The sequence below is a fragment of the Phyllobates terribilis genome, unplaced genomic scaffold (assembly GCF_046119375.1).
Source record: "Phyllobates terribilis strain yellow unplaced genomic scaffold, ASM4611937v1 Scaffold_1__5_contigs__length_1240528914, whole genome shotgun sequence".
Lineage (NCBI taxonomy): Eukaryota > Metazoa > Chordata > Amphibia > Anura > Dendrobatidae > Phyllobates > Phyllobates terribilis.
The window spans coordinates 478,832,207-478,843,088 of record NW_027362761.1 but is presented as its reverse complement, the minus strand read 5'-3'; the positions used below and the strand labels follow the sequence as shown (position 1 = coordinate 478,843,088).

General features: G+C 45.8%; 1 protein-coding gene across 2 annotated transcripts in view; it reads left to right on the top strand.

Moving 5' to 3' along the window:
* Positions 1-5,286: 5,286 nt before the first annotated feature.
* RASGRF2 (Ras protein specific guanine nucleotide releasing factor 2) overlaps positions 5,287-10,882 on the top strand; it is a 395,854-nt gene continuing 390,258 nt past the window's right edge. The window contains exon 1 of one of the 2 annotated variants that reach the window (XM_073679221.1): positions 5,287-6,267. In XM_073679221.1, the coding sequence (XP_073535322.1) occupies positions 5,992-6,267 (276 nt within the window). In that variant the 5' untranslated portion in view covers positions 5,287-5,991. The remainder of the gene's footprint in view (positions 6,268-10,882) is intronic. The other variant, XM_073679232.1, reaches the window with a different exon arrangement.

The window sequence follows — 10,882 nt, the reverse complement described above, 5'->3', positions numbered from 1 at the left end:
TTACAAATACTGATGTAAAATACTGACCAAATACTGAACATGTGAACATGGCCTTACAATAATAAATTAAATTGGATAAATTTAGCTTTACCATAATCGGACTGACTTGGACAACCATGATGCCAGGACATTTTAACCACGCAATGTGTGTCATAAAAACAATTATCCAAAAAAACAATGTCAGAATTGCGTTTTTTTCCAGTTTCACTGCACTTTTTCCCATTTCCAGCACACTATGTGGTAAAATGAATGGCGCCATTCAAAAGTACAACTCATCTTGCAACAACCAAGACCCCATACATCTATGTGCATGGGAAAATAAAGAAAAGTTTAGGTTCTTGGAAGAAGGGAAAGAAAATACAGAAACACAAAAATGTAAATTGGCTGTATCGGGAAGGGGTTAAAAGAAGTGAGTGGACTATTCAAGGGTTTTCTACTATTAAACTGCTGTATACTTTACAATAGACGTCAATGGGAAGGCTAAGCATATTTGCCTTAAAAATGTGCTTCATCCATTGCTTAAAGCTCTTCCCAAGCCTCTGTCACTCCAGCTCTATTCCCACCTACACCATCTTCTCCTGCTTGTCTGACAGCTCACTGGCTTGAAGTCACACAACAAAGGAGTTGTCAGACAAGCAGGAGGTAGCGGCACTGGTTGGGGAATAGAGCCAGAATGACAGCGGCTTGGGAAGTGCTTCCGTGAGTCCAAAGCACTTTAGCCTCAGATGCATATCCATTCACATGGCGATTTCTCGGTAACAGACTGTCTAGATAAAAGGATGAATGGATTTTACAAAAGCTACATGTGCATATAAACAGTTCAGGAGGTGAATTCCTGCTGACAGATTCCCTTTAAAGCTACGTGCACACGACCACTTTTCCAGGTGGATTTGGCATAAAAAAGTGGCAGAAAGGTGCATGAGGCTGTGTGCCCACGATGCGGATTTAATGCGTTTCCGCTGCAGAAATGCATTAAAATCGCTTGGTAAGTTGTCTGCCATGTTTCCCAATAATAATCCGTATGTGCTGTGCACATGCTGCGGAAATTTCAGCTGCGGATTATCATTGCGGAAAAATACGCAGCACAACCAATTTGGGCGCGATTTCGCAGCAAAATTGCGCCCAAATTGGTTGTGCTGCGTATTTTTCCGCAATAATAATCCACAGTGTAAATTTCCGCAGCATGTGCAGAGCACATGCGGATTATCATTGACTTGCATTGAACCGCATAATATCCGCATGTATACATGCGGATGTTATACGGTTCAATGCGCGGATGGTACCAGGGGTCTAGACTCTTCTCCAACCCAGGTACCATGGTACCTGCACGTTAAAAAAGAATTATAAAGTAAAAAATATTCATAGTCACCTTTCCAGCGGCCCCCGGTCTCCTCCCGGCTGCGTCCACTCTCCTCAGCGGCCCGCGGTGTACTAGAAGGACCTACGGTGATGTCATTTAATCAGCTGATGGTCACGAGACCGCTAACGTCAGCAGTCAGGTGATGGTCGCGTGACCATCAGCTGATTAAATGACATCACCGCAGGTCCTGCCAGAACACCGTGGGCTGCCGAGTAGAAAGGACGCTGCCGGGAGGAGACCGGGGGCAGCCGGAGAGGTGAATATAAGGTTTTTTATTTCTTTTTACTTTTCAATTCTTTTTTTTTACTTTAGATGCAGCATTTGAAGTAGTAATTTCCTCTAAGTTGGTCACACAATATAAATTCATGCCAGTTGCATGGATTTATATTGTGTGACCAACTTGTCAAGTCCTTTTCCAAGTGATGCTCAAAAATCGCTTGGAAAAACGCTTGAAATAAACGCATGCATAAATGCATGTAAAAAAGCTTGAAAAGTGCTGAAAAAAACGCATGTAAAATCTGCATGCGTTTTTTCTACCAAGGAGATTCAGGAATGCTCAGGAAATTTCTGCTTCAAATCTGCATCATGGGCACATACCCTAAATCAGGGGTCCTCAAACTACGGCCCGCGGAGGATTTTTATCCGGCCCGCCGGGCTGTGGGCGGAGGAGAGCGGTGTCAGCGCCCCCTCTCCCTCCCGCTTGCTCAGGGCCCTGGCAGCCAGATACTTACCTCTCCCCGTGCCTTCGCAGATCCGCTGTCTCCCTGCTCTGCGCTGCCTGTGACGTCTCAGGTCAGAGGGTGCGGTGAAGTCTTTCCACCGTGCCCTCCCCTGAGCCATCACAGGCAGCGCAGAGCAGGAAGACGCCGGCGACGCTGGAGTCCGGACCCGAGCAGCGGCAGCAGGTGAGAAGTGAGGTATTTATTTATTTATTTTTTTAATGTATGGAGGCATGGGGCATAATATTAGGGGTGACATCCTGCATGGGGCATTATATAGGGGAGTGACATGCTGCATGGGGCATTATAAAGAGAGGGGGGTGATATCCTGCATGGTGCATTATATGGGGGGGTGACATCCTGAATGGGGCATTATAGCGACAGGGGAGTGATATCCTGCATGGGGCATTATATGGGGGGTGACATCCTTCATGGGGCATTATATGGGGGGTGACATCCTGCATGGGGCATTATATGGGGGGGTGACATCCTGCATGGGGCATTATATGGGGGGGTGACATCCTGCATGGGGCATTATAAAGACAAGGGAGTGATATCTTGCATGGGGCATTATATGGTGGGAGAAAGGGACATCCTGAATGGGGCATTACATGGGGGGTGACATGCTGCATGGGGAATTATATGGGGGGGTGACATCCAGCATGGGCATTATAAAGACAGGGGAGTGATATCCTGCATGGGGCATTATATGGGGGGGGTGACATCCTGCATGGGGCATTATATGAGGGGTGACATCCTGCATGGGGCATTATAAAGACAGGGGAGTGATATCTTGCATGGGGCATTATATGGTGGGAGAAAGGGACATCCTGCATGGGGCATTATATGGTGGGAGAAAGGGACATCCTGCATGGGGCATTATATGGGGATGACATCCTGCATGGGGCATTATGAGGGGGGAACAGCCTGCATGGGGCATTATAAGGGGGGAACAGCCTGCATAGGGCTTTATAAGGGGGAAACAGCCTGCCTATTGAGGACATTTACCTGCCCATTGAGGACCTATGCTGCCTATTGGGGACATTTACCTCCCCATTGAGGACCTATGCTGCCTATTGGGGACATTTACCTCCCCATTGAGGACCTATGCTGCCTATTGGGGACATTTACCTGCCTATTGGGGACCTATGCTGCCTATTGGGGACATTTACCTGCCTATTGGGGACCTATGCTGCCTATTGAAATACCGGTTGATTTAACTTTACTTGTTCTTCATTTTAAATATTGTATTTGTTCCTGTATTGTTTTTTTTACTTCAAAATAAGATATGTGCAGTGTGCATAGGAATTTGTTCATAGTTTTTTTAAAAAAATTATATTCTGGCCCTCCAATGGTCTGAGGGACAATGAACTGGCCCCCTGTTTAAAAAGTTTGAGGACTCCTGGCCTAAATGAACATAGTGCACAGCAATGTCAAAACGACTTTGCTGTGCACATGTTCAGCCTTATGTCACCTCTTTTAACCGCTTTGGGCTACGTTCCCACGATGAACTTTTGATGTTGCAGAATTTCTACACCTATTAGGTAAATTATGTTACTCGTGTTTTTTCATTGTGTTTTTTGACGCTGCGATTTTTCTCTCTTTGTTGGTGTGCCATGTTTTAAATAAATCTGCTTTGTTTTTGATACTTCCTGATATTTGGCTTTGACAAAACTTTATTCATACAGTTATGTGCGGATTACATGTTTTTTTTTATGGGTTTCCGCCATGGAAATGCACTAAAAACGCATGTGCATTTTTTACCTGCAGATTTTCCACATCTAATACAAATCTGCAGATAAATCGCATTGTATCTGAAAGAGAAATTAACATGTTAATGATAATACTGAGTAGAAAAAAGTGACAGTGGGCAGGAGATTGCTAGAAATCCCATCCTCTGCTGCAGCTGTAAGACGCTGTGTTTATGATGCAGAGAAAATATGAGGCGTAAACCACGCACAAAAATCTCATTGTATAGAAATGAGAAGCAGTTAGGAGAAGTGTCCTGCTCGTTCTCCGGGAAGTTTATCCTCACAAGCTGCCAGATCTCTACACACAGGGTTGGACTGGCCCATAGGAGAACAGGAGAATTCTCCAGTGGGCCCTTCTGCAGGAATGGGCCATGACCCTCTTATATGAGCAGTACTGGGCACAATACTCTTGATTTACCATACACAGACAAAGGCAGCATCTTATTCATTTAACAAGCAATCCAATTTATTGCTATAGAATTTTGTGAATGAGGATAATATCATGTAGCTGAAAATTGGGGCCCTGGAGTTGATGTAACTGGTGGGCCTTTGGCACCCCAGTCCGACACTGTCAACATCACAGTATAGAGTAAAAGACGCCATCACCACAAGGACGACGACAAAGCCGGGAGAAGCTGTTACTGGAAAACCACTGCCGCCATCGTCCTGAGGTGTCTAAGAGACGCCGTGTGCACACACCCTGATGTAGCTCAAAAAATGTCAGAAAATCCCAACCAGACAGTAAAGAAGTAAAACAGTAAGAAAACGCTTCAGGAAATGTTGTCGAAATATTAACTAATGTGTTTCAGGATAAAGTAACGCTAGCATTTCCTAAAGCAGTTGCCATTTTTGTCTTTCAGAAAACAACGTTATGTGAACAGACGCTAAGAGGAAGCTGAACTCAATGGGTTTTTGACCTTCCACCTCCCTGCACTGATCACACAGGTACAGTACAGCCATACAGGGGACTGGGCTGTGCTTGGGCCAGATCTGATCACTAACTTAGGAACCTCCTGCTCTGCTCCCCAGTGACAGGTGACCAGCAGAATTATGCGTGCAGCTCTGGAGAGGCCCTTACTCAGGACCTGTCAGTGTAACGAACCTGTAACATCAGCTAACACTCTAGATTACTTTCATGTGACAGATGGGCACACAGACCATTACACCCATGTGACAGATAACTGGATCTGACTTTTCCCACACCGGAGTGTAACTGTGTGCAGACGGTGATGCCCTCCAGGCTGCAGTGACGGAGACCCCTGGCACACCGGCTGCAGTGACCGGAGACCCCTGGCACACCGGCTGCAGTGACCGGAGACCCCTGGCACACCGGCTGCAGTGACCGGAGACCCCTGGCACACCGGCTGCAGTGACCGGAGACCCCTGGCACACCGGCTGCAGGGCTTGTCGGGGGCGCGGGCGGAGGATCCTGTGCTCACACTCGCGCTCCGCACAAAGCCGATTACTGCGCCCCCTGCTGGACGCCTGCCATCTCCTGCTCGCTCAGCTGGCGAGGCTCCCGGTGCCGTGCTGTGGATCTGGGTGGGGGGAGGAAGTAAGTTTGGGAGTGGGACCCTGCTACTCTCTACACGTGGGATTTCGGCAGAAGACTTGTCGCTGCTTCTCCACAGAGCAGAACCCCGCGGTGAGCGGCAGCAGCGAGAGCGCCCGGATAATCAGAGGCAGCGCCTCACCTGCGGCAGAGCCGGCTGCTCCTCACATCCGCGCTATAAGCACCTGCTGGTCCGGAGAGCACACCATGAGTAGCGCTCTCCTGCCGGCACCACACCATGAGTAGCGCTCTCCTGCCGGCACCACACCATGAGTAGCGCTCTCCTGCCGGCACCACACCATGAGTAGCGCTCTCCTGCCGGCACCACAGAGCTGGCCTCATCCCCACACCTGGACCTAGTGGCCGGACCCCAGAAGATGCCCGGGCACAGTCCGCAGCACGCACGGGAATAGCACCTGTCCTGTCAGCTCCTGCATAGACACATGTGCACACTGTACCGCAGACACCGCCACAGCACACGTTCAGCAGGGAGTCTGGTAGTCACTGTACCCGCTGGCATCCAGCTGTAAGGGGCACTGCACCACGGTGCGCCCAGTGTCCTTCCCCAGGGGCCGCTGCTGGGGGGAATATGCCCTGAAGGTCCGGATCATGCAGAAAAGCGTCCGCTGTAACGAGGGCCATGCGCTGTACCTCGCCTTCCTGGCCCGCAAGGAGGGCACCAAAAGGGGCACTCTCGGCAAGAAGGCCACCGAGACCAGCAGGTGGCACGAAAAGTGGTTCGCGCTGTTCCAAAATGTCCTGTTCTATTTCGAGACGGAGCAAAGTGGAAGACCCTCGGGGATGTACATGCTGGAGGGATGCAGCTGTGAGAGGGTCCCACCGCCCATAGTGGCCATTGGGGGGAAGGAGACCATGGAGAAGCAGGTAAGGGTGGACTCAGCTCCACTGTTAAGTTTTAGGCTCTGGAAATTATAGTGTTAAGAAAAAATCGAGAATAGTTCAGAGGTAGAATGTTCTTTTAACCCTTTAAAAATTGCCCCTTTCTGCGATGGTGTGCTATAATTTATCCAATTGTCAATGATAGATGACCAACGGTGTGTGAAGTGTCTGCGGGAAGCTTCTAGCTGTTAGCTTATAATAATGTCCAGGTTTAGGTCTTGAGAGGTGTGAAAATATATATATATTTTTTTTCCTGACTGCTGTGTTTTGTTTATAAAAGTTTTGTAGACTTTGTAATAATATCAAAAACCCAAAAGTTACAGCCTCCCATGGGTGATGCATCTATCGTGGGTACAGTACGGGGGGCATGATTTTGGCTTTTTATATAGTTTTGTATGTTACATGAATGTGCCCTATAACATAGCGAGTGGTGTGTTCAATGACTTATATTGGAGGAATTTATCACTGTCTGAAATGATATTCTCCTCCAATCTGGATCTTCTTACTGAATTACAGTACAGGGCAGAGAAATTGGAGTATATGGTGGGTGAACTCCTGTTATATATTATTGGTTCATGGTGAATGAATTCCAATGAAATTGGTTTCCTTGGTTAATTGATGGTGATGTTTTACCTGTGCAGGGTGAGCCCCCTTTAATTATTCAATCTCCTAAAGACCCCCATAAACATGAGGGAAGTCAGACGAACCCAGCTGTCTGATCGCTTATGGAGTCTTTATTAGTTACCCCTCTAAATTGTAAGGTGCTGTGGAATATGTTGGTGCTATAGAAATACAATCATAATCATTCATTGCCTTATTCCATATAAGCAATGTAAGGAACTGTTCTGAAGCAGCGACGGGCTCATATACTGGGCAAATACAACAGTGCCTGTCTGCCCAGCGAGCGCACAGGAATAGTGTAAGAAGCTGGAACTTGGGCTCAGGCGGACACTGTCAGTACTTGTCTTGCATCACTCCCTATGTGTGCGCTCTATGGGAAAGATTCAGGAGCATCTGTGAAAGAACCCTTCCCAATCACTAAGATAAGCCTGCGTACCATCTGCTGAGCCGTACAGTCTCCGTATACAGGGGTGGACGTTATACACTGTTCAGAGCTGGTCCGCTAAATATTCCAACCATTAGGATGTCCTAGGTAACAAGTGAGTTGTCTCTTCAGGCAGCACTTGGTTTTGCAAACTGCATTCAGTTGTATAGGCAGTCACAGATGAATAAAACGAGAAAAAAATTCTTGTTTTATTTGTCACAAACTTTTTAAAGAAAAGCTGCAGAACCAACAGCTCTGTGACCTAATGCACAAATGGGATATTTTAATAATTCCAATCAGCGCAATGAAACATCTGCAGTGTTAGAATTCCGCGTCAGAATCTAGTACAGGCGTCTTGTCCTAGCAGTGATCAGGACCAAGTCTTGGGCTGTACCACTAATATCTGTGGTAATCTGGAAACCTGTGCGCTCTGTACCTGCAGACACTCGTGTACACTGGATATGTTATGTCCTCCGTACCTTCACTGATGCATTCAGATTTTATACTGAAACCACTTCAGAACCCGTTTTATATTAACGTGCACTGCTAGGTTCCCTCCATATATAGTATTGAAAATTAAGTTAGGTAATAGCGGTAGATTAAAAGTAACGTGATATTCTTAAAGCAGTTGAATTTTTATTTTAGAAGGGCTCAGACTGGTAAAATAAATAATACTCACTCTGAGGCCATACAGAAGTGGTGACTTGTTTCTATTCAACTTTTCCTCTGATTGCTCCATTCCTGGTTTTGGGTTACAGATACTGATATAAAATACTGATCAAATACTGAACGTGTCAACGTGGTCTTAGGGCTTATTTACACGTCGGTATTTTGCATCAGTATTTGTATGCTAAAACCAAGAGTAGAACTGACAGAAACTTGTTCTGTGTTCTGGAGACACCACTGGTTTTAGCCAGCCAATACTGATGTGTGATCAGGTCTCCATTCAGCCTGTCTGTGAAAATCAGACCGCACTCAGATGTCTTTTGAGTGCGATCTGATAATCGGTGCATGTTGTTTTTTTTTTTTTTTCCTATTACCGACTTGAAATAAATTGGACACGCATGGCTCCATAGAATAGCATGGTGACGTGCACTATTTGTCAAAACAAAAGATAGCACTTTTCTGTGATCTTGTCCAGATCAACCCAAATAGAGGTGAACACTATACTAATCTCATCTAAACCATTCACCTCTATTTGGGTCTGCTACACAACAACATATGTCAGGAGCTTTTTTCATCATGGCACCCTGTTTTCATTTGAGGCTCCCTACCACACTTTACTATTGTCTGATCTGGGAGAGCCTAACTGTTTGACATGTTATATACTCCCCATGTTAAAAATATACTTTGTAATACCCTGCTTTGATGTATCCATTTTAATCTTGTACATTTGTTTATGATATACAGTACAGACCAAAAGTTTGGACACACCTTCTCATTTAAAGATTTTTCTGTATTTTCATGACTATGAAAATTGTACATTCACACTGAAGGCATCAAAACTATGAATTAACACATGTGGAATTATATACTTAACAAAAAAAGTGTGCAACAACTGAAAATATGTCTTATATTCTAGGTTCTTCAAAGTAGCCACCTTTTGCTTTCATGACTGCTTTGCACACTCTTGGCATTCTTTTGATGAGCTTCAAGAGGTAGTCACCGGAAATGGTTTTCACTTCACAGGTGTGCCCTGTCAGGTTTAATAAGGGGGATTTATTGCCTTATAAATGGGGTTGGGACCATCAGTTGTGTTGTGCAGAAGTCTGGTGGATACACAGCTGATAGTCCTACTGAATAGACTGTTAGCTGCTTTTTTTCTTGCCATAATACAAATTATAAGTAAAGAAAAACGAGTGGCCATCATTACTTTAAAAAATGAAGGTCAGTCAGTCCGAAAAATTGGCAAACTTTGAATGTGTCCCCAAGTGCAGTTGCAAAAACCATCAAGCGCTACAAAGAAACTGGCTCACATGAGGACCGCCCCAGGAAAGGAAGACCAAGAGTCACCTCTGCTTCTGAGGATAAGTTTATCCGAGTCACCAGCCTCAGAAATCGCAGGTTAACAGCAACTCAGATTAGAGACCAGGTCAATGCCACACAGAGTTCTAGCAGCAGACACATCTCTACAACAACTGTTAAGAGGAGACTTTGTGCAGCAGGCCTTCATGGTAAAATAGCTGCTAGGAAACCACTAAGGACAGGCAACAAGCAGAAGAGACTTGTTTGGGCTAAAGAACACAAGGAATGGACATTAGACCAGTGGAAATCTGTGCTTTGGTCTGAGGAGTCTAAATTTGAGATCTTTGGTTCCAACCACCGTGTCTTTGTGCGACGCAGTAAAGGTGAACGGATGGACTCTACATGCCTGGTTCCCACCGTGAAGCATGGAGGAGGAGGTGTGATGGTGTGGGGGTGCTTTGCTGGTGACACTGTTGGGAATTTATTCAAAATTGAAGGCATACTGAACCAGCATGGCTACCACAGCATCTTGCAGCGGCATGCTATTCCATCAGGTTTGCGTTTAGTTGGACCATCATTTATGTTTTAACAGGACAATGACCCCAAACACACCTCCAGGCTGTGTAAGGGCTATTTGACGAAGTGAGAGAGTGATGGGGTGCTATGCCAGATGACCTGGCCTCCACAGTCACCAGACCTGAACCCAATCGAGATGGTTTGGGGTGAGCTGGACCGCAGAGTGAAGGCAAAACGGCCAACAAGTACTAAGCATCTCTGGGAACTCCTTCAAGATTGTTGGAAGACCATTTCCGGTGACTACCTCTTGAAGCTCATCAAGAGAATGCCAAGAGTGTGCAAAGCAGTCATCAAAGCAAAAGGTGGCTACTTTGAAGAGCCTAGAATATAAGACATATTTTCAGTTGTTTCACACTTTTTTGTTAAGTATATAATTCCACGTGTGTTAATTCATAGTTTTGATGCCTTCAGTGTGACTGTACAATTTTCATAGTCATGAAAATACAGAATCTTTAAATGAGGTGTGTCCAAACTTTTGGTCTGTACTGTATATACGGAAAGTATTCAGACCCTTTGCTCAGTATTGAGTAGAAGCACCCTTTTGAGCTAGTACAGCCATGAGTCTTCTTGGGAATGATGCAATGATGTTTTTCACACCTGGATTTGGGGATCCTCTGCCATTCTTCCTTGCAGATCCTCTCCAGTTCCATCAGGTTGGATGGTGAACGTTGGTGGACAGCCATTTTCAGGTCTCTCCAGAGATGCTCAATTGGGTTTAGGTCAGGGCTCTGGCTTGGCCAGTCAAGAATGGTCATAGAGTTGTTCTGAAGCCACTCCTTTGTTTTAGCTGTGTGCTTAGGGTCATTGTCTTGTTGGAAGGTGAACCTTCGGCCAAGTCTAAGGTTCAGAGCACTCTGGAAGAGGTTTTCATCCTGGATATCTCTGTACTTGGCCACATTCATGTTTCCTTCAGTTGCAACAGTCATCCTGTCTCTGCATTTGAAAAACACCCCCATAGCATGATGCTGTCACCACCATGTTTCACTGTTGGGATTGTAATGGGCAGGTGATGAG